Raw genomic sequence first — 27,261 nt, 5'->3', positions numbered from 1 at the left:
TAGGGGACTGATAGACAGTGCCAGCCCATCTATAGGGGACTGATAGACAGTGCCAGCCCATCTATAGGGGACTAATAGACAGTGCCAGCCCATCTATAGGTGACTAATAGACAGTGCCAGCCCATCTATAGGGGACTAATAGACAGTGCCAGCCCAGTTATAGTGAAAGTTGATCACAGAAATGTTTTCTCTTCCCTTCTGAATTGACCGGTGCATTTTATACATTTGCACATTACATGTTCATCTTCATTTAATAAGTGTGAAGTAGAAAGTGAATATTCAACAGAAATTGATAATAAATATTAAGAGTAGCATTGTTAGGGTAGACTAAAATGAAAACAATGCCTTCCAATATGGAAAAAGTTATCATGTTTGTTTTGTTTTAAACCATACAATAGGGGTGAAAGCAGAACATTGTATGAGAGTGATCCGTGTGTATTAGCAGTAGTGATTGAGAGGGTCTTGAGTCCTAGTTTAAGGAAACATATAGAGACTAGTGAACTTAACAAAGTGAATGGTAATATTAGTGGCTTTCAGATAGCACTCTACTAATGCAATGTCTTTGTAACTTGAATAAGTAAATGTTTTAATACAAGGTCACATGATGAACAGAGGGATTGAGCATTGTTTGGGTTAGAGAAGTTTCCTGTAGACAAATAGATAGCCGCCAGTACTCAATGTACTCAATGAACTCCATGAACTCCATGAACTCCATGAACTCAATGAACTCAATGAACTCCATGTACTCCATGAACTCCATGAACTCCATGTACTCCATGAACTCCATGAACTCCATGAACTCCATGTACTCCATGAACTCCATGAACTCAATGAACTCAATGAACTCAATGAACTCAATGAACTCCATGAACTCCATGAACTCCATGAACTCCAACAGGCTGTAAAGGACACAGTGTGAACATTTGGGACAGAGGTATGAATAATTAAGAGATGTTTTTGACCATTTGCCATTATTATTACTCAAATCTATAGTTTGGGTAGCACCAGGGATTTAAGCAAGAAGGTATTGTCATCTAAAACAATCTGTTTCCATTACGTGGAACTGTGTCCAGAATTGAAGTAGATCCAAGTAAATGTTTTTTGTACCGGATATTGAGCTGATAAGCTAGCCTGCACAGAATTTTCTAGCAGATTTATTAAACTGCAGATTTTATATTTTGACTAGTAGATGTCACAAGATCATATGTCAATGCAACAGGTAAAATTGATAAGATTACAAGAGAGGGGCTCTGGGATTGTTTACTTTAGAAGGTGCCTATTCCACTTGACGGGACATCGTATCATCTGATCAAATCTAATGTTATTTGTCACATGCGCCAAATACAACAGGTGTAGACTTTACCGTGAAATGCTTACTTACAAGCCCTTAAGAAAATATTTACAAAAAATTACAAGTTTAAATAATAATAAAGTAACACAATAAAATAATTATAACAAGGCTATATACAGGGGGTACCGGTACCGAGTCAATGTGAGGGGGCACAGGTTAGGCGAGGTAATTTGTACATGTAGGTATGGGTAAAGTGATCATGCATAGATAATAAACAACGAGTAGCAGCATTATAAAAACAAGGGGGTGGGGTGTAAATGTAAACAGTCCGAGTGGCCATTTGATTAATTGTTCAGCAATCTTATGGCTTGAGGAAGAAGCTGTTAAGGAGCCTTTTGGTCCTAGACTTTGGCGCTCCGTTGATGCACTTATTGATGAAGCCGGTGACTGAGGTGGTATACTCCTCAATGTCATTGGATGAATCATGGAACATATTCGAGTCTGTGCTAGCATCTGCGTCATCTGACTACTTCCATATTGAGCGAGGCACTGGTACTCCCTGCTTTAGTTTTTGCTTGTAAGCAGTACTATGGGATACAAGTAAGTTAACTTCACTGCGCTATGGATCCCTTTAACGGGATCACTTTCCTAAACAACCGCTAGAATTGCAGGGCGCCAAATGCATAAATATTACAAAAAATATTTATAATCATGCAATCACAAGTGAAATATACCAAAACACAGCTTAGCTTGTTGTTAATCCACCTATCGTGTCAGATTTTGAAAATATGCTTTACAGCGAAAGAAATGTAAGCTTTTGAGTGTATCAATCAATGCTACAACAGCTAGCCCCAAATTAGCATGGTCACGAAAGTCAGAAAAGCAATCAAATTAATCGCTTACCTTTGATAATCTTCGGAATGTTTGCACTCACGAGACTCCCAGTTACACAACAAATGTTCTTTTTGTTCGATAAATATTACTTTTATCACACAAAAAACGCATTGGGTTGCGCATTATGTTTATAAAACCAAAGCCTTGTTCCGTTCGACAAATTTCAAAAAGTATCCGTAATGGTCGTAGAAACATGTCAAATGTTTTTTATAATCAATCCTCAGGTTGTTTTTAACAAACACAATCGATAATATTTAAACCGGACCATAACCTATTCTTTAAGAGATAAAAGGAAAATGGGGAGCCCCTCTCTCGCGCGCAGGACCTATTCAGAGGACACCTGACTACTTTTGAAACATCTCGCTCATTTTTCAAAATAAAAGCCTGAAACTATGTCTAAAGCCTGGTCACAGCCTGAGGAAGCCATTGGAAAATGAATCTGGTTGATACCCCTTTAAATGGAGGATAGACGGGCCAGGAAACACAGATTTCTTTTTAAATATATCACGTCCGGGTTAGATTTTCTCAGGTTTTCGCCTGCAGAATAAGTATTGTTATACTCACAGACAATATTTTGACAGTTTTGGAAACTTTGGAGTGTTTTCTATCCTAATCTGTAAATTATATGCATATTCTACGATCTGGGCCAGAGAAAATGTCAGTTTACCTTGGGAACGTTATTTTAAGAAAAAAATAATTCTGACCCCTAGCGCTAAAGAGGTTAAAACTCGTTTGAAGTTTACATACACTTAGGTTGGAGTCATTAAAACTCATTTTCAACCACTCTGTTTTTCTTTTCTTTATATTTTGTTATTCTGACCTTTCAGCACACTGGCCATGTGATTGTACTAACATTAATTTCTGATTACTATGACTATGATTACTATGACTATGATTACTATGATTACTATGACTATGATTACTATGATTACTATGACTATGATTACTATGACTATGCCTGATTCACACAACTCTAGGCTCCACATGCTTTAGCAGCTGGAACATGAAAGGAATTAACCAGGTGGTCAAGCGTAGCCGAGTGTATGCTCATCTTAAGTCCTGACATCGTTTTTCTCCAAGAGACCCATCTCCGGTCCAGCGACCATGATATACTAAAGAGAGGATGTGTAGTAATAATAATTTCAGATATTAATGGCAGATATATCATAGTGTTGGAGAAATTGTTTAGCACACAGGTTATTATAATGCTAAATTTTTCTCTGACCTCATCGCAACACTTCCTGACCTTAACTCTCATCATTTGATATTGGGCGGAGATTTCAATTGTGTATTACATCCAAGTCTAGACAGATCCAGACCGAAGCCCAACAATGTCATTTCTAAATCAGGTTCAGTGATCAACTCATTTCTATAATCCTTTAATTTGTCTGATCCATGGAGGAGGAGCTATCCCACTGCTAAACAACACTCCTTTTTTCTCCAGTCCACCACTCATAATCTAGTATTGACTTTTTCCCGCTGGACAATAGAATTCTTCCTTTTGTAACTAATAGCCAATATCACAGCATCATTCTCTCAGACTATAGCCCTGTTCAGGTAGATATCCGCTTTCCGGACAGTAATGTGTCACAACACGCGTGGCGACTTGACCCACTACTACTATCCTGTAGTCCCTTTAAAAAATACATATCAACTCACATTGTCTTTTTACAGATCAACTGCACCCCTGATGTGTCTCACTGTGTGGGAGTTGTTAAAACTTCAAATGATTTCATACACAGAGTATGACAACAAACAGCACACCAAACTCTTATCGGAGCAATCTCAACTCATTCTAGATGTGGACAACAGATATGCCTCTTTACTGACTCCTGAACTCTACAAAGAGAGACCCCTACACCAATCAGAATTTGACAATCTTTCCACCAAACAAACGGAGAAGCTTCTGTTTAAGTCGAGGCAAAAATTCTCTGAACACGGAGAGAAAGATGACAAGTTGTTATCTCACCAGCTTGGACAGTCCGCTGCTAGCAGCACCAGACCTGAAGTCTGTTTTGCAGCGGATTTAACTTCACCAATACCAAAGAAATCAACAACCAATTTAAGCAATTCTATTCTGCTCTTTACTCGTCAGAGGCTCTTCCTGACACATCTTGTATGCATGCATTTCTAGACAATCTGGACATCCCCTGCCTCAATTCAGATGAACAAACCAACATGGATGCCTCCGCAGGGGGGCCATGATGATGAAGCTACTCTGGCAATCCAGTCCATTCAGAGCGGTAAAGCCCCTGGGCCTGATGGCTTCCCTATTGAAATGTATAAAGCGTTCTCCTCTAAATGATCCCCTATCCTCAGCTCAATGTACAATGAAATCCTTTCTAGTCAGAAACTGCCACAGACACTTACCCAGGCGACTATTTTGGTTTTGCTTCTAAAAGACAAGAATCCCCCGCCTAGACTGTGGCTCATACAACCCTATAAGCCTTTTGTGCTGCGATTATAAAATTCTCACTAAGGTCCTTTCAAGACAGTGATGCCTAATATAATTAACTCGGACCAAACTGGATTTATCTCCGGTAAGCAATCTTTCTATAATATGCGCCAGCTATTTAATGTTCTTTATTCTGCCCACTCAACTCTACAACCAGAGGTTGTAATCTCTCTAGATGCTGAAAATCCAGTTTAGTTACAGTACTAGTACTAGAGAGATTTGAGTTTGGCCCGTCATTCCTTTCCTGGATTAAGATGTACTCATCCCCAGTGGCTTCTGTTCGCACCAACAATGTTACCTCCAGCTACTTCCCTCTCAGGGCAGGGGGGGCAGGCAGGGTTGCTGTTTATTCCATTTCCTATTTGATATGGCTATTGAGCCTCTTGCTATTGCCCTGTGAGCGGAGGAGAGGATTATTAAGGGAATATTAAGGGGCAACATAACTCACAAGGTGTCCTTATACTGTATGCAGACAATCTTCTTTTATACATCTCTAACCCTGTGAAGTCTATTCCCTATCTCCTGGACATGGTGAAGCCCCAAAATTGCCCTCGCTAGAAGCCTGTGTTTCAGACATAAGGAAGTGGATGGCTGCAAACTTTCTACTTTTAAACTCGGACAAAACAGAGATGCTTGTTCTAGGTCCCAAGAAACAAAGAGATCTTCTGTTGAATCTGACAATTAATCTTGATGGTTGTAAAGTCATCTCAAATAAAACTGTGAAGGACCTCAGTGTTACTCTGGACCCTGATCTCTCTTTTGACGAACATATCAAGACTGTTTCAAGGACAGCTTTTTTCCATCTACGTAACATTGCAAAAATCAAACTTTCTGTCCAAAAATGATGCAGAAAAATGTATCCATGCTTTTGTTACTTCTAGGTTAGATTACTGCAATGCTCTACTTTCCGGCTACCCGGGTAAAGCACTAAATAAACTTCAGTTAGTGCTAAATATAGAATCCTGACTAGAACCAAAAAATTGATCATATTACTCCAGTGCTAGCCTCCCTACACTGGCTTCCTGTTAAGGCAAGGGCTGATTTCAAGGTTTTACTGCTAACCTACAAAGCATTACACGGGCTTGCTCCTACCTATCTTTCCGATTTGGTCCTGCCGTACATACGGTCACAAGACGCAGGCCTCCTAATTGTCCCTAGAATTTCTAAGCAAACAGCTGGAGGCAGGGCTTTCTCCTATAGAGCTCCATTTTTATGGAATGGTCTGCCTACCCATGTAAGAGATGCAGACTCGGTCTCAACTTTTAAGTCTTTACTGAAGACTCATCTCTTCAGTGGGTCATATGATTGAGTGTAGTCTGGCCCAGGAGTGTGAAGGTGAATGGAAAGGCTCTGGAGCAACGAACCGCCCTTGCTGTCTCTGCCTGGCCGGTTCCCCTCTCTCCACTGGGATTCTCTGCCTCTAACCCTATTACAGGGGCTGAGTCACTGGCTTACTGGTGCTCTTTCATGCTGTCCCTAGGAGGGGTGCGTCACTTGAGTGGGTTGAGTAACTGACGTGATCTTCCTGTCTGGGTTGGCGTCCCCCCTTGGGTTGTGCCGTGGCGGAGACCTTTGTGGGCTATACTCGGCCTTGTCTCAGGATGGTAAGTTGGTGGTTGAAGATATCCCTCTAGTGGTGTGGGGGCTGTGCTTTGGCAAAGTGGGTGGGGTTATATCCTTCCTGTTTGGCCCTATCCGGGGGTATCATCGGATGGGGCCACAGTGTCTCCTGACCTCTCCTGTCTCAGCCTCCAATATTTATGCTGCAGTAGTTTATGTGTCGGGGGGCTAGGGTCAGTTTGTTATATCTGGAGTACTTCTCCTGTCTTATCCGGTGTCCTGTGGAATTTAAGTATGCTCTCTCTAATTCTCTTTCTCTCTTTCTTTCTCTCTCTCGGAGGACCTGAGCCCTAGGACCATGCCTCAGGACTACCTGGCATGATGACTCCTTGCTGTCCCCAGTCCACCTGGCCGTGCTGCTGCTCCAGTTTCAACTGTTCTGCCTGCGGCTATGGAACCCTGACCTGTTCACCGGATGTGCTACCTGTCCCAGACCTGCTGTTTTCAACTCTCTAGAGACAGCAGGAACAGTAGAGATACTCTTAATGATCGGCTATGAAAAGCCAACTGACATTTACTCCTGAGGTGCTGACTTGTTGCACCCTCGACAACTACTGTGATTATTATTATTTGACCATGATGGTCATTTATGAACATTTGAACATCTTGGCCATGTTCTGTTATAATCTCCACCCGGCACAGCCAGAAGAGGACTGGCCACCCCTCATAGCCTGGTTCCTTCCTAGGTTTTGGCCTTTCTAGGGAGTTTTTCCTAGCCACCGTGCTTCTACACCTGCATTGCTTGCCTGTTTGGGGTTTTAGGCTGGGTTTCTGTACAGCACTTTGAGATATCAGCTGATGTAAGAAGGGCTATATAAATACATTTGATTTGATTTGATTTGACATAAAACAAGATTTTCGGACATTCTCTGGTTATAAGTTAAAACTAACAAAAAGTGTGCTCCTCCCCATTAATCAGTTAGCAAAAGGAATTGGGTATGCCAATTTCCCATTTAAGGTGGAGCATCAGGTCTTTACTTATTTGGGGATAAAGGTCACATGCTCATTTAAGGCTCTGTTTAAACATAACTTCAAAACACTCCTGGAGCGCACCAAGCAGGATTTCATAAGGTGGTCGTCTCTTCCCATTTCATTAACAGGTTGCATTAATTATGTTAAGATGACTGTACTACCTAGGTTTTTGTACTTATTCCAAACTATTCCCATTTTTCTGACAAAGTTGATGTTCAAACAACTGGACAGCTGCATTTCCAACTTCATTTGGAATAAGTTGAATCCAAGAATGAGAAAGGTATATCTAGAGAGACCTAAGCCTGCAGGCGGGCTGGCCTTCCCAATTTTTTACACTATTACTGGTCAGCAAATATATCTAAATGTGTTTATTGGGTTTCTACACTTGAAAACAAGGACGGCCCAACTTGGGCTATCATAGAGTTACAGTCAAGCCTTCCAACTTCTCCGGTCTCACTCCTGTGCTCCCCACTGCCCATTAATTAACATTGACACCCATGTTTTGAATCCCATTGTTAAGAACTCCCTTAAAATCTGGTCCCAATTCCCAAGTCACTTTAGCCTTAAACAAGCAAGCGGCTTCTCTCCATTAACATCTAATCATCTTTTCCCAGCATCACAAATTGACACGGCATTCCAGTTCTGGCATAGGAATGGTCGGTTTTTTTGTGACATATTTGTTGATAACACATTCGTCTCATTCGATACTCTGAGGGTTGACCATAATATTCACAATACCCACTTTTTTAGATACTTGAAAAACTCGCAGCTTTGCCCAAAAACATTTCCCTTCATTTCCACTCGAGCCCACTAAGTGTTCAGTCGAGTGGTGCTTAGATCTTAACCCTTATCTGAAGGGCACAATCTTCCGACTATACGACATAATACGGAACAGTAATCTGTCTTCCTTTGCAAATACAAAATCTGCATGGGAGCAAGACATAGGTGGCGAGATACCCGATGATATATGGCAACAAAGTATTGAGTGTATTCACACATCATCATTTTGCATAAGGCATGGGCTTATTCAGTTTAAGGTTTTGCACCATCTCCATTACTCAAATGGCAGTTTGGCAAAAATATACCCAAATGTTGACCCGAAGTGTTTGAGATGCCACCAGAGTCCAGCGACTGTGGGGCACATGTTTTGGTCATGCCAGTCTTTGAGTGGCCTATCGGATCCCATTTTTGAGGCATTCTCACATATGTGTAAAACAACTGTTAGCCCCAACCCGGGTCACTGCCATTTCTGGGGTACTTCTCCTAGACCAGAATGCTACCATGCATCAGGCAAATGCGTAAGCGTTTGCCTCGCTGGTAGCTCACCGCCTTGTCCTCTTTCACTGGAAGTCTGCAAAATCACCCTCCTTTATGCAGTAGGTTGAGGAGGTGATGTGATCTCTGCCTCTGGAGAAGGTTAGGTACACGGTGCATGGGTCCTGACAAAGGTTAGACTTAACCTGGTCTCCATTAATTAATAGAACATGTGGAGAGCCTGTCTTTTACTTAGTGTAACTTGAATAGTTTGGTAAGCAGTCATGTCTGTTCTAGTGGCCATTTGTGCTAATAATAATTTCTTTCTTTCCCATAGTGATTGTTTCTATTACTGTTTGTTTCTGTCTTTCTTTCCTATTTAACTTACTTTTATAGATGCCTTGGTGAGTGGGTGGTTTGGTGGGAGGGTGGTTGGTTTTAGTGAGACAGAACATATCTCATTCCTGAGCGGTATGACGGCTGCGTGGTTCCATGGTGTTTATACTTGTGTACTATTGTTTGTACAGATGAACGTGGTACCTTCAGGCGTTTGGAAATTGCACCCAAGGATGAACCAGACTTGTGGAGGTCTACAATTTTTTTCTGAGGTCTTGGCTGATTTCTTTTGATTTTCCCATGATGTCAAGCAAAGAAGCACTGAGTTTGAAGGTAGGTCTTGAAATACATCCACAGGTACGCCTCCTATTGACTCAAATTATGTCAATTATCCTATCAGAAGCTTCTAAAGCCATGACATCATTTTCTGTCATTTTCCAAGCTGTTTAAAGGCACAGTCAACTTAGTGCATGTAAACTTCTGACCCACTGGAATTGTGATACAGCGAATTATAAGTGAAATAATCTGTCTGTAAACAATTGTTGGAAAAATGACTTGTGTCATGCACAAAGTCAATGTCCTAACCGACTTGCCAAAACTATAGTTTGTTAACAAGACATTTTTGGAGTGGTTGAAAAAAGAGTTTTAATGACTACAACCTAAGTGTATGTAAACTTCCGACTTCAACTGTATATATATATATATATATATATATATATATATATATATATATATATATATATATATATATATATATATATATTTATATATATATAAAAAAGAAAAGTTAATCACATATTATTTGGCGTACCCCTGTACCCCAGTTTGGGGATAGCTGCTTTAGATGATACAGAAACGGTACAGAGAACAAAGAGGTTGGAGAACATATATTTACTTTATTTTCTCTCTCTCTCTCGCTCTCACACTCACACACACACCCTAGTCCTGGTCGTACACTCTGCCGTAGAGACATGCGGTCACCAGTCCGACGGACATCCCTGAGTGTTCCATGGTCACTCGACCGTCTGTGGTCTTCTCGATCCGGTCGGGTCGATCTACAACCATGCCGCTACCTAGCAACGACGGGTAAACATAACGCGTTCCGAACTTCCCCTCCAACCGGAAGTCCACTCTAGACTCTGCCTCCTCCACTCCCTTTCCACAGGAGCTGACCTCCGACCCCGAGCACCGGACCAACGCACATACCTGGAGGGTGAAGGGTTAATCATCAATCATTGATACCATGAGACGACTAGGTGAAAAACCTGTCAATGTGCCCTTGAGCAAGGCACTAATTGCTAATTGCATCTGTAAGTAGCTCTGGATAAGAGCATCTGCTAAATGACTAAAACTGAAAGGAACTTGAAGACTTAAATAAAAAATGTAAAACATTGCAAGTATGCACAAGGCAGGATCCCTACCAGTTCCAAATGTAAGCTGTAATCAGAGTTGGGGTCAATTCCATTTCAATTCCAGTCAATCAGAAAGTTAACCAAACTCCGAATTTTCCTCATTAAGAAGCATTGAAGAAAATTTGAATTTAAATTTCAGTGTACTTCCTGAATTGACTGGAATTTAAATGGATTTGACCCTACCCCTGGTTGTAATGCATGCGTGTAATGTAAATGTTTCTCCCTACCTGTAGGGCGAAGTGTCCATCAGCCGTGTGATTGCCAGCGAATGCCCCTAGAGCATAGAGCTCCGTATTGCCACCCTGTGGGGACCGTCGGTACTGCAGATGGCAGCAGAGAGGACCGTCACACACAGTCAGCTGGCCCTCTGAACCATGCAGCAGGACGAAGGAGAATGGGTCACACATCATAGAGGAGATGAAGTGAGAGGGGGATGGGGAGGGATTGGGAGAGAGGGTAGGAAGAGAAGCAGAGAGAGGTTCACCCTCACCCTCTCCTCCTGTCTGCCCCTTTGCCTCACCCATTCCTCCTGTCTCCCCCTGCCCCTTTGCCTCACCCTCTCCTCCTGTCTCCCCCTGCCCCTTTGCCTCACCCTTTCCTCCTGTCTCCCCCTGCCCCTTTGCCTCACCCTTTCCTCCTGTCTCCCCCTGCCCCTTTGCCTCACCCTTTCCTCCTGTCTCCCCCTGCCTCTTTGCCTGCTTCTGTGTTGCCAGCCAGTCACTGTCCAGTACAGGTATCCTCAACACCAGCAGCTTCCCCTCCTCTGGCTTCCCAGGGTGGTGGAAGGCGTGGTGATAGATGGAAGTACTAGGGGTGAAGATGCCGCTGCCCGTCATAGCCTTGCTGTCATGCCTGAGGTTAGCCGCCAGCAGAGTGACGTTAGCTCCCAGACTGACCGCTCTCTGGATCTGAACCGCTGTTAGTAGAGGAAGCAGATTCATCCAGGCCGTGGGGAAGATCATCTGTCTGATACCCTGAGAGAGATGAAGACAAACATTAAGACTTTTGATGAATTCATTTGCATCCATAATGAAACATTGTGCGACTGTGTACCTTCTCCAGTAGTCTGACAGTAGGGTCGTGAAACAGGATGTCAAAGCAGGTGAACACTCCAAACCGTCCGGCGAACGGCGTGTCAAAGGTCACCACCTCTAGTCTGGGCGGGGTATCGAATTCCTTCTCGAAGAACAGGTTTTGTTTGTGGTAGCGAGCCACCAGGGAACCATCAGACCTGCAGTGAATGGGAAAACCAAATGTATTTTCATCTATATAACCCTAATCCTTTTGTAAAAGTAATACAATTATTAATTTTAAAAATATATTTTTTAAGACCTATAGAGAATGGTTGATGGTTGAGAATGGTTGAAAGCTCTTCTTAACAATAAAGCAAAAACATGATTCCAAGTCACTTCTGTATAACTCTAAAAAGCTTTAGGAAATCAATACAAATGCAATATCATGTAATTCCCCCTATTCCAAGAGAAGTTCGGAGTACCTGAAGCTCTTCCTGTACAATGCATTATTTTCTCACAGGATCAAGAAACGTGTTTAAAAGTGAAACAACCCATTTACCACCAACCTGAAGACTACATCTGTGTTGAACTGCCAGCGCCCGTCGGGGGGGCAGGTGGGGTGAGAGGTCAGAGGGCAGGGCTGGAGGTCAGGCATGTTGGCCACCAGGTATAGTTGGTGACGTCGAGCCATGCAGCTCAAACTCTGGAGGACCTGAGAGAGAACAGGGCAGAACACACATTAACATTGATGACATTAGACATGGATCCACAGTGGTAAGTAAAGGTGTGTGCACGTGCGTGCGTATACCTCAGTGTTATTGTGTCTGTCAGGCTGTGTACAGGGGTTCCAGTCCTCCGTCAGTGGGTCAGGGATGGTCTCTAGGTAACCAGAGATGGACAGACGACTGAAGTTGAACCCATGGATACCGTCCTCTGGAAATACTATGATCTGAGCCCCCTGGAAGAGAGAGTCAGAGTGTCTATGTTTGCTTTGGCAATGTATAACACTTTCCATGCCAATGAATCCTTTTGAATTAGAAAGAGAGAGACAAAGAGAGAGAGGGATGTGGGGGTTGTATCTCTATGTGTGTTGTGATGGAACAGTAACATGTGATAGAAAGGGGTAAATGGAGCTGTAAAGCTATTAACTCAAGAACTTCAGACTGATGTTTATCCTCCTTGTCAAAGGCAAGTCTTATCCAGTCCTTGAGAGCTTATCTGCAGGGTATGCAGGCTTTGTTCCAGCCCTGCATTAACAAATCTAGTTCTATTAATTGAAAGAGAAGACCATCTCCCAGTCCCACAGGTGTACCTACCTGTTCCGCTGCCCGCGCGGCCTGCTCCTCATAGACCTTCAGGTTCCTCATCATGTGCTCGAGCGCCGCGGCCCGAGACAGAGGCACGTGCGGCTCTGGGTTCAAAATCACCTGGTGCTCGTAGACTGCGGCCACGTAAGATGGACCGGGAGTTCCCTCTGTCCTGTCCCCAGCCCGGGTTAACGTTACCGGGGACAGATGGAGAACAGCAACCACCACTGCCAGGTAAACACGGAGGGACATGGCAGAATGACCAGTTCCCAGGAACTTCTGACTTATTATAGAGGACCGATGAGGACGAGTTCAATGGTCACAGTCCAAATTCTCAACATTCGTACCTTGAGGCTGGTCATCTCTCCTCATCCTTAGGGTTACAGCAGTTCACAACACACTCTCCATTCGCTAACAGTTTTACATACACACACACACACAGAATACCATGTGCACATTCACTCACACGCACACACACAACCTCAAGGTCACAGCTGGCACAACACACACACAGGCTAATGGCTACACACCCACGCAGTACATATACACCCACAGAATTACTTTCACACACAAACATGAATTCATGGGAAGTCCTTATAAGGTCTTCCAGAGCCTAAATACACACCAGCTTGGGACCAGATATTACAAGGACAGACACACAAAATACACAATCAAAGTACAGAGTGGTTTGGTAGTTGATGGGGAAAGAAAGGAATTGAGAAGTGTTGATGAAATGGATGGAACTATGACTGTATTGATGAAATAAAAGAACATTCAGAGTTGTTGAAAATGAATAAACTATGACTGGGTTGATGAAATAAACATGTTATGGAAAATACTATGAGTTGGGGTATGTACTGAGTAGAGGAGTTTAGTAGGGGTATTGATGTTCAGTTGGGGATAGGAATAATTTGCTGTTATTGAAGACTGCTTTTTTAACCATTATTTTTGTATTATTGTAGTTGTATGATTAGAGTTTTTTTAATACATATATATATTTGTATTTATTTATTACCTTTTTCACCTTTTAGAAACCTTTAGAAACTATTGTATTGTTTTAGAAGGTAAGACTACTTTCCTGTTATTAAAAGTGTTTCCCATAAAATGATATTGGCATAGTGAAGCCCTAAGGAGGTTTAGGTGAAAGCCCTGAGGGTATCTTGAATTTACATTTATAATGTTGGCATGAATTTTTATAATAAACTAGAAATGGAATCAACTTTGCTTTGATGTTCCAAACCTGGAGTCGTCAAAGAGTCATACAAGTGGATGTTGTTGTCTTACTTCTAATTCATTTGATCAATTGAGGATTTTGAGAATCTGATTAATTAATTGGGAATCATACATTCTGGAATAAAGGGACCTAGTACCAGACTATAGTACTAGGACGTTGGTAGGAGTCTGTGAAGGATTTAACCTAGGCCTTGCCAGACAGGAGAGATTATCCTTATAATGTCTAAGGTTGAGCATGTTAGGTTGAGAAGGATTTAGGCAGCATAGGCACTAGACTCTGGGGATTGCCCGCTAAGGCCCTTATCGCCTAGGTTGAGATATGGTTCCTAGCTGTGGCCAGCCTAATGATTAGGTTGTACAGCCTCTATCAGGCCTTTTAGGACTGAGACAGGGAATAACTGACTGATTTGGGATAGGCAGATCCGGTTTGGATTCCAGCCCAGAAAAGTGCACACACACAGACAGGGAGTCTGAGAACTCTGACTCAAGTCATGAGATAACACTGCACCAGCTGAGAGAGTATCAGGACGAAAACTCTCTCGCCAGCGTGTGTGTGTCAGGTAGTGTTTGTTTACATCCATTAGCATTGAGGGAGTGACACAATGGTGACTTTGGGGTTAAAGTGTGTGAGTGTGTTGGGGGCAGGTTCCTGTTTGTGAGGCTACAGTGCGTCAGTGTCAGACACACACAATGAAGTGTCAGGACGTGTTTTATTCTAAGAACAGATGCATAGTGTAGGTCAGAGACACAGAGCATAAATATAGACTCTCTCTCTACTGGAGTCAGACTGGGCTCTCCCCATACACCATACAGGAGTAATACACCAACACTACAACTGCACTGAAACAGTCTCTACACACACTGTCGCCCTACCTACCACGCAGAGCGACACACACAAACATGTACAACACATAGGAATTGCAAACAACCCCAGTCAGTCTATGTGAGGCAGAAAAACTGCAGTAACATGCTGTTCCTCTGACACACAAGCACACTCCAGGGTAACCAGGGTAACCTCTGCCCCTCACACACGTTGTGGGATCAGGGGAGCCGCGGGCTCAACAGCCATATTTACATATCTCTCTCCAGGGTCATTCCAACATGTCACAATAGTGAAAACTCCCGCCAGCTTACACCAATCAACAGCTTTTAAATCCATGACAGTGAGTGTGCAAGTCCACCCTTTTTGGAGAATCAGGTCATAGCAATGTCTCTTTCACACCCTTCCTTCATTCGGAGTGTTTTAAGGTGTAGACAATAGACTTGCCTGGCTATGATCCCCCACAATCCCCAAGTTTATTTCCCCTTCCAGGTTATTCCAGATCAGTTCTGGACAAGATCCAAAATGGCACCCTATTGCCACTATTCCTTATCTCCTATGCATGGAATAGGGTGTGATTCCAGATTTGTTCCTGGAGTGAATAAAACACATTGTAATGTTACTGAAGTTCATAGAAAGGCTCAGAGTTAGAGTTCAGGCTTAAAGGTCATGAGTCAAGGGTCAAGGGTAAGAGGTGAAGCTGTCTGTCCGTTAGGCACTGTTGGTCTGGAGGATGGTGAGGTTGGGAATATGGGTTGTAGTGGCGGAGCTGGAGGTCGTCTTGGGGTCATCCTTGGGGTCGTCGTTCCCAGGATGCAGTGGGTGTGTTATTGTCAGGGTCAGCTTACTTAGACCTGACTCCAACTTCTGCTCTGCGCCCTCTGCTCTGTCCCCTACACACACACACACACACACACACACACACACACACACACACACACACACACACACACACACACACACACACACACACACACACACACACACACACACACACACACACACACACACACACACACACACACACACACACACACACACACACACACAAAAGCAGAGTTAATGGTGAATAAACTTGTTTTCTAACATACAATCCTATAAACAGTAGCCCAACAATAATCCAAACAATTATCACATTTATAGACACAAAGTCACCGACACACACACACACACACCTCTTTCCTGGTCGCAGTCTGGGGAGGAGGCTCCACTGCACTGGGAGCGGGGGCCGAGGAGAGGAGATCCACACCTCGACTCTGGGCTTAGCCAGCCGCCAGGACTGGGTCCCTCCATGGCACTGGGACAGGACGAGGACATGAGGGATGGGCAGGGGGAGAGGTAGGCAGAGGGGGTGGAGAATGAGGGGTAGGAGCAGGGCTGGTCCAGAGGGGTGGAGGGGTAGGGAGAAGAGGAGGAGGGGTAGGAGCAGGGCAGGTCCAGAGAGGTGGAGGGGTAGGGAGAAGAGGAGGAGGAAGAGGAGTGTGTTTTTGTCTCTTCCTCTGATCCACCACCGTTACCGCCTTCATCAAACGTCACAGATGCCACTGGAAAACACACACAAATTAACATACACAAAGATGTACACATTAAAACCTGGCTGTGTGCACGTATGTGTGTGTGTGACACTCACTGGACAGTCCATCTGACTCCATCTTGAAGTTGGTGATGTCCTCATTTCCCCCCTCCCTCTCAGCCCCCACGCCCCTCCCTCTGGTTCTCATGGTGATGGAGTGTCGCCGGGAGTGGATCTCCTCGGAGATGGTCTCTAGGTTACGCAGCGTTGTGCGGTATTCTGCCTTGGCAACGGTCAGCTTGGCCTGAAACTGGTCTACGTGTCGTCTTAGTTGCTGAGAGAGAGAAGAAAGTATGGACGTTACACACACAGGGTGTTACAACACACAAACAACTTGTTGTGTATCTATGGCAACAATAAACACTGTACATACCTCAAGTTGTAGGTAGTATTTTGCCTTCAGTTCAAAATATGGCCTGCAGGTGGAGATAGAGAGAGCGGGGGAGAGAGAAGGCGAGAGAGAGAGAGCGGGGGAGAGGGAGAAGGCGAGAGAGCGCGAGAGAGGGAGATTTGAGTCAGTAGTTCTTTCAGGGCGCTGTATAGTCGTCATAGCAACCATGAACCTCTGGAAAAATAACACTCCACCTCCAACAGCTGCTACATTCCACAGGCCCTTAAGGGAAACACACACTTCGCCCAAACTCACACACAGTACAAACACACACACACACACACTACCCCCAAAATCTCACACACACACATACAATTAAACACACATACCTACACTACGCCCAAACTCATACAAAGCAGGCACAGGCCTACCCAGACAACATCTGCAGGTCATCACATTCAGCAACGAGAGGCCCAAGATAGGGGCGGCTGAGTGTGTGTATCGCTCTTTATCTTCTCAGCTAGTCAGTCACATTAACAGGACCAAAACACACACACACACACACACACACACACACACACACACCTGGACTTGTTGATGGTGCGTTTGAGTTTCTTCTCCAGCTGTCTCATATGACTGATGCAGGCGTTGTAGTGGTTCGCCGTCTTTCTGTGCTCTAATTCGCTACGAGTCCTCGCCGTCTCCGCCTCCATCACCTGCAACAGCCAATAGGGTGGAAAGTGAGTCTTTGGTGTGTGTGCTTTGATCTATTCCACCAAGATCAAGCTACTACTACTACTAATAGCAACGCGCATGCCCCGCCCACCTGAGGATCTGTCTTTGTCAGCCATTTATTTCCTGTGTTTGAGGGGTGCAAAATCTACTTGTCTCTTATATCTTGCTGGATTGATTGCTTTCATTTACTCTGGCAATTCTTTCCCACTCTTCCTTGTGCCATTTGTTTTTTCCCGTTAACGTTACGATCGCAGAAACGTTTGTAATGACCAGTCAAACACACTAGTAATGGCTAAAATGGGCTCAATGGAATACATTGTCTTTCCGTTGCATCTATATAAGAACGGAAAAGCTTGGTCGCGGATTTAAAGCACCGTCTCTACACTTACATCACAAGAAAGAGAAGAAAGATCACTTTATTTTGGTGGCCGTTTTTTGTGCAATTAAAAAAAGTCATCATTTAATGGAGTTGAAATGTTTACAAATTAGATGCGCTAAAATGAACACTCAGATTATAGTAGTATTATGTCTGATCTTGCAAACAATGTAAAGTATGTATAGATAGGTGTAATCTAGAGCTAAGCCTGTTGATTTTTTATCTGAGGGTATTCTGCTATTGACACACTTGTTGAATAATGCAACAGAACGTGACAACAACAGTAATTAATGAGGCAGTCGAGACAGCGCTTGTGAGTGCAGGTAGGCCTAGACAGACCAGGTTTTTGGTGGCTGCAGCCTTATTTCACCCCTTTAGGTTAGTTAACTTATTCATATAAACACAAATGAACCCGGTGTATTTATGCAAATGAGGCACATATAACTTTATTTATTTTAACATTATTTTTTTTAAATACCTGAAACCATTATAAAATGTATATTTGAGTGCATTAAAAAAAAGTTAAATGTGACAATAAATTGAACACCTGAATTCCCACCTGTAACGGCAGCCTTCCCTCTCTTCACGAGAAGAGAGGGTGTAACAGGGATCGGACCAAGACGCAGCGTAGTTGGTGCTCAACATGTTTAATTCTGATAAACAGTGAACACTTAACAATGACAAAATAACAAAAAGTGGCAAACCGATACAGTCCTAGCTGGTGCAGAGAAAACACAGAGACAGGAAACAACCACCCACAAACCCCAACACAAAACAAGCCACCTATATATGATTCCCAATCAGAGACAACACAAAACACCTGCCTCTGATTGAGAACCATATTAGGCCAAACATAGAAACCTAGAAACAGACAAACTAGACACACAACATAGAATGCCCACCCAGCTCACGTCCTGACCAACACTAAAACAAGCAAAACACACAAGAACTATGGTCAGAACGTGACACCACCAAAATCCCTGAACTCCATTCACTATTTGTCTGTGCCAGTAAAATGTTTTTTTGTCCTATAATTCCGTCAATATCTGATGTATTTTAAAAATTCTAAAGGTTTGGAGTATCTTCATCCATTGTCCAACTGTTGTATTTATTAGACTTGTTTTTAAACCTTTTAACAATTTTGATGACCATTGCTACTACAAATGCCTAATCAAGCTAATCAAGCCCAGGCGGTCATAGTCTGCACACACTGTGTCTTTCCAGGACCAAGAGTTGTGTGTTACCCACCCTGTTGGTGGCGTGGTTGAGCATCTCCTGCCAGGCTGAATCAAACTGTCTGCTGTCCTCCTCCAGGAGTCTCTCCTCTGCCAGGGCGATGGTCTCTTTAGCCGCCCGCAGGATCTCCACCGCCCTCTGGAACTCCCCCGTCGCCCTCTGGGCCTCTAGCTGGGCCTGGGGAGGTAATGAATACTTTCATGTACTTTAATGAATACCTGAATGCTTTAGTTAACGGGGAATTTACTTTGCACGATCCCTCTTGCAAAAATAGGTTTCTAACCTTCTGGTTATTATTCCTGGTTAGATAAAAAACAGGCAGGGGGAGGAGAGGGGATGATGGTGGGGAGGAGAGGGGATGATGGTGGGGAGGAGAGGGGATGATGGTGGGGAGGAGAGGGGATGATGGTGGGGAGGAGAGGGGATGATGGTGGGGGGGGGTGGGTAGGAAAGCAGAGGAGAGGACAGGGAGGGGGAGGAAAGCAGAGGAGAGGACAGGGAGGGGGAGGAAAGCAGAGGAGAGGACAGGGAGGGGGAGGAAAGCAGAGGAGAGGACAGGGGGGGGGAAAGCAGAGGAGAGGACAGGGGGGGGGGGAGCAGAGGAGAGGACAGGGAGGGGGAGGAAAGCAGAGGAGAGGACAGGGAGGGGGAGGAAAGCAGAGGAGAGGACAGGGAGGGGGAGGAAAGCAGAGGAGAGGACACGGAGGGGGAGGAAAGCAGAGGAGAGGACAGGGAGGGGGAGGAAAGCAGAGGAGAGGACAGGGAGGGGGAGGAAAGCAGAGGAGAGGACAGGGGGGGGAAGCAGAGGAGAGGACAGGGAGGGGGAGGAAAGCAGAGGAGAGGACACGGAGGGGGAGGAAAGCAGAGGAGAGGACAGGGGGGGGGAGGAAAGCAGAGGAGAGGACAGGGGGGGGGGCAGAGGAAAGGACAGGGAGGGGGAGGAAAGCAGAGGAGAGGACAGGGAGGCGGAGGAGAGGAGAGGACAGGGAGGGGGAGGAAAGCAGAGGAGAGGACAGGGAGGGGGAGGAAAGCAGAGGAGAGGACAGGGAGGGGGAGGAAAGCAGAGGAGAGGACAGGAAGGGGGAGGAAAGCAGAGGAGAGGACAGGGAGGGGGAGGAAAGCAGAGGAGAGGACAGGGAGGGGGAGGAAAGCAGAGGAGAGGACAGGAAGGGGGAGGAAAGCAGAGGAGAGGACAGGGAGGGGGAGGAAAGCAGAGGAGAGGACAGGGAGGGGGAGGAAAGCAGAGGAGAGGACAGGGAGGGGGGGGGAAGCAGAGGAGAGGACAGGGAGGGAGAGGAAAGCAGAGGAGAGGACAGGGAGGGGGAGGAAAGCAGAGGAGAGGACACGGAGGCGGAGGAGAGGAGAGGACAGGGAGGGGGAGGAAAGCAGAGGAGAGGACACGGAGGCGGAGGAGAGGACAGGGAGGGGGAGGAAAGCAGAGGAGAGGACAGGGAGGCGGAGGAGAGGAGAGGACAGGGAGGGGGGAGGAAAGCAGAGGAGAGGACAGGGAGGCGGAGGAGAGGAGAGGAGAGGACAGGGAGGGGGAGGAAAGCAGAGGAGAGGACAGGGAGGGGGAGGAAAGCAGAGGAGTAGAAGAAGAAAGAGTGAGTACTTTAGTGTTCTGGATTCTCCGAAGCGAGCAGCTTCACTACACAGGTTCTGTTGAAATAGGAATAGCTACTGTATTTAGGTCTATACAAACACACACACATACACACACACGGAGCAGAGCAGCTGCTCATGATTGTTTAAAGTACTTAATCTCTTTCTGAACACAAGACGTTAGAGAGAGAGAGAGATGCTCAAGTTCAAATACAAACTAATTTCCATCACAAAGACCTGGTTTAATGAACCTCCATTCATCTCTTTCTCTCCATCCCCATTTCTCTCAACATCTCTCTCCATACCTTTCTTTTTGTGTATATACAGTGCCTTCGGAAAGTATTCAGACCCCTTGACTTTTTCCACATTTTGTTACGTTACAGCCTTATTCTAACATGTATTAAATAGTTGTTTTCCCTTTAATCCATTTTAGAATCAGACTGTAATGTAACAAAATGTGGAAGAAGTCAAGGGGCCTGAATACTTTCTGAAGGCACTGTATGTGTATGTTTCTCTCTGACAGCAGATTTTTAAAGAGCACCACAGACCCCTGACCACCAGACAGCTCCCTTTGCCAGTACATAACAACAGCAGACTGTCATAGAAACCAGGGACCAACCCAGGGACCAATCCACCTAGAACACACACACGCACACGCACACACACACTCTCTGCCTGTATCAAACAGACAAACAGTCTTTGTTGGTATAGGATGCTGTTGAATTCTCAGTGGTGTCTCAAGGATATGTCCCCCCCACATTCTGAAATTGCATTTTTGTCCCCCCAGTTTTATCATTGGAATGTGATACGAAACGAGGCAACGGTGTGCTTCAGGACCATGTGGACGCCTCAGAGCAGTCGGGTAGGCTGTTTGGAGTGTTAATCCAACTGGATAAAACAAGTATAATAAAAAATAAAACTGTTATACCCCCCCACTTCTAAAACCAAAGTTGCGCCCCTGGTGTATTCACTGTCTCAGTCACATTCAAAGGTCTCCTTCAGAGTCAGATACTCACATGTGTCTAGATCTATACCAACTCACCAACAAGAGTTCATACACTCCACCCCAAGCAGGCTGAGGGCCCTAGTGAAGTGCTCTTGAAATAGACATACTATAGGAGTGATGGGTGTGTGAGTGAGTGTGTGAGCAGTTTTACAGTGTGAGAGTGCTAGGGTCTAAACAGAGCTTTCAGAGGTCAGGGGTTAAAGGTCAGGGGTTATCCAAACAGATAGCTAAGGAGAGCCATGATAACACTGTATGCCTAGGGGGGGGGGGGGGGGGGGGACCCACCAGCACTACCCAGCAGACCCCCTCTGCCCCTACTCACTACCCCTCCCCAACACTCTAATAGGTGTTTTAACTCTCTCACTCTGGGGTTAACAGGTTTATCTTGAGCTATCTCTCACTCTGGGGTTAACAGGTTTATCTTGAGCTATCCCTCACTCTGGGGTTAACAGGTTTATCTTGAGCTATCCCTCACTCTGGGGTTAACAGGTTTATCATGAGCTATCTCTCACTCTGGGGTTAACAGGTTTATCTTGAGCTATCCCTCACTCTGGGGTTAACAGGTTTATCTTGAGCTATCCCTCACTCTGGGGTTAACAGGTTTATCTTGAGCTATCCCTCACTCTGGGGTTAACAGGTTTATCTTGAGCAATCTCTCACTCTGGGGTTAACAGGTTTATCTTGAGCTATCCCTCACTCTGGGTTTAACAGGTTTATCTTGAGCAATCCCTCACTCTGGGGTTAACAGGTTTATCTTGAGCTATCCCTCACTCTGGGGTTAACAGGTGTATCTTGAGCTATCCCTCACTCTGGGGTTAACAGGTTTATCTTGAGCTATCCCTCACTCTGGGGTTAACAGGTTTATCTTGAGCTATCCCTCACTCTGGGGTTAACAGGTTTATCTTGAGCTATCCCTCACTCTGGGGTTAACAGGTTTATCTTGAGCTATCCCTCACTCTGGGGTTAACAGGTTTATCTTGAGCTATCTCTCACTCTGGGGTTAACAGGTTTATCTTGAGTTATCTCTCACTCTGGGGTTAACAGGTTTATCTTGAGCTATCCCTCACTCTGGGGTTAACAGGTTTATCTTGAGCTATCCCTCACTCTGGGGTTAACAGGTTTATCATGAGCTATCTCTCACTCTGGGGTTAACAGGTTTATCTTGAGCTATCCCTCACTCTGGGGTTAACAGGTTTATCTTGAGCTATCCCTCACTCTGGGGTTAACAGGTTTATCTTGAGCTATCCCTCACTCTGGGGTTAACAGGTTTATCTTGAGCAATCTCTCACTCTGGGGTTAACAGGTTTATCTTGAGCTATCCCTCACTCTGGGGTTAACAGGTTTATCTTGAGCTATCCCTCACTCTGGGGTTAACAGGTTTATCTTGAGCTATCCCTCACTCTGGGGTTAACAGGTTTATCTTGAGCTATCTCTCACTCTGGGGTTAACAGGTTTATCTTGAGCTATCCCTCACTCTGGGGTTAACAGGTTTATCTTGAGCAATCTCTCACTCTGGGGTTAACAGGTTTATCTTGAGCTATCTCTCACTCTGGGGTTAACAGGTTTATCTTGAGCTATCCCTCACTCTGGGGTTAACAGGTTTATCTTGAGCTATCCCTCACTCTGGGGTTAACAGGTTTATCTTGAGCAATCCCTCACTCTGGCAGGGAAGAAGATATGAGATGGAGGGAGGAAAGGATGAAGGGAAGACGGGAGGGAGATGTTTTTCTCCTCTCGTAATTGACTCCGCACTTTCATTTTCTCTAAAGTCAATAGAGTACTAAAGGTCAAGAGTACTAAAGGTCAAGAGGACTAAAGTCAATAGAGTATTAAAGGTCAAGAGGACTAAAGTCAATAGAGTACTAAAGGTCAAGAGTATAAAAGGTCAAGAGGACTAAAGGTCAAGAGGACTAAAGTCAATAGAGTACTAAAGGTCAAGAGGACTAACGTCAATAGAGTACTAAAGGTCAAGAGTATTAAAGGTCAAGAGGACTAAAGTCAATAGAGTACTAAAGGTCAAGAGTATTAAAGGTCAAGAGGACTAAAGTCAATAGAGTATTAAAGGTCAAGAGGACTAAAGTTAATAGAATACTAAAGGTCAAGAGTACTAAAGTCAATAGAGTACTAAAGGTCAAGAGTATTAAAGGTCAAGAGGACTAAAGTCAATAGAGTACTAAAGGTCAAGAGTATTAAAGGTCAAGAGTATAAAAGGTCAAGAGGACTAAAGTCAATAGAATACTAAAGGTCAAGAGTACTAAAGGTCAAGAGGACTAAAGTCAATAGAATACTAAAGGTCAAGAGTACTAAAGGTCAAGAGGACTAAAGTCAATAGAGTATTAAAGGTCAAGAGTACTAAAGGTCAAGAGGACTAAAGTCAATAGAGTACTAAAGGTCAAGAGTACTAAAGGTTAAGAGGACTAAAGTCAATAGAGTACTAAAGGTCAAGAGGACTAAAGGTCAAGAGGACTAAAGTCAATAGAATACTAAAGGTCAAGAGTACTAAAGGTCAAGAGGACTAAAGTCAATAGAGTATTAAAGGTCAAGAGTACTAAAGGTCAAGAGGACTAAAGTCAATAGAGTACTAAAGGTCAAGAGTACTAAAGGTTAAGAGGACTAAAGTCAATAGAGTATTAAAGGTCAAGAGGACTAATGGTCAAGAGTACTAAAGTCAATAGAGTACTAAAGGTCAAGAGGACTAAAGTCAATAGAGTACTAAAGGTCAAGAGTACTAAAGGTCAAGAGGACTAAAGTCAATAGAGTACTAAAAGTCAAGAGTACTAAAGGTCAAGAGGACTAAAGTCAATAGAGTATTAAAGGTCAAGAGGACTAAAGGTCAAGAGTACTAAAGTCAATAGAGTACTAAAGGTCAAGAGTACTAAAGTCAATCGAGTATTAAAGGTCAAGAGGACTAAAGGTCAAGAGGACTAAAGTCAATAGAGTACTAAAGGTCAAGAGTACTAAAGGTCAAGAGGACTAAAGTCAATAGAGTATTAAAGGTCAAGAGTACTAAAGGTCAAGAGGACTAAAGTCAATAGAGTACTAAAGGTCAAGAGTACTAAAGTCAATAGAGTATTAAAGGTCAAGAGGACTAAAGGTCAAGAGGACTAAAGTCAATAGAGTATTAAAGGTCAAGAGGACTAAAGTTAATAGAGTACTAAAGGTCAAGAGTACTAAAGGTCAAGAGGACTAAAGTTAATAGAGTACTAAAGGTCAAGAGTACTAAAGGTCAAGAGGACTAAAGTTAATAGAGTACTAAAGGTCAAGAGTACTAAAGGTCAAGAGGACTAAAGTCAATAGAGTACTAAAGGTCAAGAGGACTAAAGTCAATAGAGTACTAAAGGTCAAGAGTACTAAAGGACAAGAGGACTAAAGTCAATAGAGTATTAAAGGTCAAGAGGACTAAAGGTCAAGAGGACTAAAGTCAATAGAGTATTAAAGGTCAAGAGGACTAGAGGTCAAGAGGACTAAAGTCAATAGAGTATTAAAGGTCAATAGTACTAAAGGTCAAGAGGACTAAAGTCAATAGAGTACTAAAGGTCAAGAGTATTAAAGGTCAAGAGGACTAAAGTCAATAGAGTACTAAAGGTCAAGAGGACTAACGTCAATAGAGTACTAAAGGTCAAGAGGACTAAAGTCAATAGAGTACTAAAGGTCAAGAGGACTAACGTCAATAGAGTACTAAAGGTCAAGAGGACTAAAGTCAATAGAGTACTAAAGGTCAAGAGTACTAAAGGTCAAGAGGACTAAAGTCAATAGAGTACTAAAGGTCAAGAGGACTAAAGTCAATAGAGTACTAAAGGTCAAGAGTACTAAAGTCAATAGAGTATTAAAGGTCAAGAGGACTAAAGGTCAAGAGGACTAAAGTCAATAGAGTACTAAAGGTCAAGAGTACTAAAGGTCAAGAGGACTAAAGTCAATAGAGTACTAAAGGTCAAGAGGACTAAAGTCAATAGAGTACTAAAGGTCAAGAGTACTAAAGGACAAGAGGACTAAAGTCAATAGAGTATTAAAGGTCAAGAGGACTAAAGGTCAAGAGGACTAAAGTCAATAGAGTATTAAAGGTCAAGAGGACTAAAGGTCAAGAGGACTAAAGTCAATAGAGTATTAAAGGTCAAGAGGACTAATGGTCAAGAGTACTAAAGTCAATAGAGTACTAAAGGTCAAGAGGACTAAAGTCAATGGAGTACTAAAGGTCAAGAGTACTAAAGGTCAAGAGGACTAAAGTCAATAGAGTACTAAAAGTCAAGAGTACTAAAGGTCAAGAGGACTAAAGTCAATAGAGTATTAAATGTCAAGAGGACTAAAGGTCAAGAGTACTAAAGTCAATAGAGTACTAAAGGTCAAGAGTACTAAAGTCAATCGAGTATTAAAGGTCAAGAGGACTAAAGGTCAAGAGGACTAAAGTCAATAGAGTACTAAAGGTCAAGAGTACTAAATGTCAAGAGGACTAAAGTCAATAGAGTATTAAAGGTCAAGAGTACTAAAGGTCAAGAGGACTAAAGTCAATAGAGTACCCAAGGTCAAGAGTACTAAAGTCAATAGAGTATTAAAGGTCAAGAGGACTAAAGGTCAAGAGGACTAAAGTCAATAGAGTATTAAAGGTCAAGAGGACTAAAGTTAATAGAGTACTAAAGGTCAAGAGTACTAAAGGTCAAGAGGACTAAAGTTAATAGAGTACTAAAGGTCAAGAGTACTAAAGGTCAAGAGGACTAAAGTTAATAGAGTACTAAAGGTCAAGAGTACTAAAGGTCAAGAGGACTAAAGTCAATAGAGTACTAAAGGTCAAGAGGACTAAAGTCAATAGAGTACTAAAGGTCAAGAGTACTAAAGGACAAGAGGACTAAAGTCAATAGAGTATTAAAGGTCAAGAGGACTAAAGGTCAAGAGGACTAAAGTCAATAGAGTATTAAAGGTCAAGAGGACTAAAGGTCAAGAGGACTAAAGTCAATAGAGTATTAAAGGTCAATAGTACTAAAGGTCAAGAGGACTAAAGTCAATAGAGTACTAAAGGTCAAGAGTATTAAAGGTCAAGAGGACTAAAGTCAATAGAGTACTAAAGGTCAAGAGGACTAACGTCAATAGAGTACTAAAGGTCAAGAGGACTAAAGTCAATAGAGTACTAAAGGTCAAGAGGACTAACGTCAATAGAGTACTAAAGGTCAAGAGGACTAAAGTCAATAGAGTACTAAAGGTCAAGAGTACTAAAGGTCAAGAGGACTAAAGTCAATAGAGTACTAAAGGTCAAGAGGACTAAAGTCAATAGAGTACTAAAGGTCAAGAGTACTAAAGTCAATAGAGTATTAAAGGTCAAGAGGACTAAAGGTCAAGAGGACTAAAGTCAATAGAGTACTAAAGGTCAAGAGTACTAAAGGTCAAGAGGACTAAAGTCAATAGAGTACTAAAGGTCAAGAGTACTAAAGGACAAGAGGACTAAAGTCAATAGAGTATTAAAGGTCAAGAGGACTAAAGGTCAAGAGGACTAAAGTCAATAGAGTATTAAAGGTCAAGAGGACTAAAGGTCAAGAGGACTAAAGTCAATAGAGTATTAAAGGTCAATAGTACTAAAGGTCAAGAGGACTAAAGTCAATAGAGTACTAAAGGTCAAGAGTATTAAAGGTCAAGAGGACTAAAGTCAATAGAGTACTAAAGGTCAAGAGGACTAACGTCAATAGAGTACTAAAGGTCAAGAGTATTAAAGGTCAAGAGGACTAAAGTCAATAGAGTACTAAAGGTCAAGAGGACTAAAGTCAATAGAGTATTAAACCACCCTGCACTACTATATGAAATATTCAGAC

At 43.4% G+C, this 27,261-nt stretch overlaps 2 protein-coding genes across 2 annotated transcripts in view; both read right to left on the bottom strand.

The window, feature by feature from the left end:
* Positions 1 to 9,698: 9,698 nt before the first annotated feature.
* LOC129819908 (biotinidase-like) lies at positions 9,699 to 12,826 on the bottom strand. Its single transcript, XM_055876599.1, has 6 exons — positions 12,564 to 12,826; positions 12,056 to 12,205; positions 11,814 to 11,959; positions 11,288 to 11,465; positions 10,462 to 11,208; positions 9,699 to 10,028 (listed from the first exon to the last, which is right to left on the bottom strand). The coding sequence occupies exons 1-6, from the start codon at positions 12,804 to 12,806 to the stop codon at positions 9,762 to 9,764; spliced, it is 1,731 nt and encodes a 576-aa protein (XP_055732574.1). The 5' UTR covers positions 12,807 to 12,826; the 3' UTR covers positions 9,699 to 9,761.
* Positions 12,827 to 14,478: 1,652 nt separating this feature from the next.
* LOC129819909 (SH3 domain-binding protein 5-like) overlaps positions 14,479 to 27,261 on the bottom strand; it is a 20,375-nt gene continuing 7,592 nt past the window's right edge. Inside the window, exons 4-9 of the mRNA XM_055876600.1 lie at positions 18,871 to 19,035; positions 17,097 to 17,227; positions 16,554 to 16,596; positions 16,238 to 16,454; positions 15,783 to 16,151; positions 14,479 to 15,500 (exon numbers count right to left, since the gene is read on the bottom strand). Of these exons, the coding sequence (XP_055732575.1) occupies positions 15,319 to 15,500; positions 15,783 to 16,151; positions 16,238 to 16,454; positions 16,554 to 16,596; positions 17,097 to 17,227; positions 18,871 to 19,035 (1,107 nt within the window). The 3' untranslated portion in view covers positions 14,479 to 15,318. The remainder of the gene's footprint in view (positions 15,501 to 15,782; positions 16,152 to 16,237; positions 16,455 to 16,553; positions 16,597 to 17,096; positions 17,228 to 18,870; positions 19,036 to 27,261) is intronic.

This window comes from Salvelinus fontinalis, chromosome 22 (genome assembly GCF_029448725.1).
Source record: "Salvelinus fontinalis isolate EN_2023a chromosome 22, ASM2944872v1, whole genome shotgun sequence".
Classification (NCBI taxonomy): domain Eukaryota; kingdom Metazoa; phylum Chordata; class Actinopteri; order Salmoniformes; family Salmonidae; genus Salvelinus; species Salvelinus fontinalis.
This window is presented reverse-complemented; position numbering and strand designations above follow the sequence as displayed.

What these genes read in the sequence shown, in the direction of transcription:
- LOC129819908 (XM_055876599.1), bottom strand. Translation starts at nt 12,806, where the DNA reads ATGTCCCTCCGTGTTTACCTGGCAGTGGTGGTTGCTGTTCTCCATCTG. An exon ending in CCGCGCGGGCAGCGGAACAG is followed by an intron (nt 12,206 to 12,563) that starts GTAGGTACACCT and finishes TCTCTCTTCCAG; the next exon opens with GGGGCTCAGATCATAGTATT. An exon ending in CTGTCAGACTACTGGAGAAG is followed by an intron (nt 11,209 to 11,287) that starts GTACACAGTCGC and finishes CATCTCTCTCAG; the next exon opens with GGTATCAGACAGATGATCTT.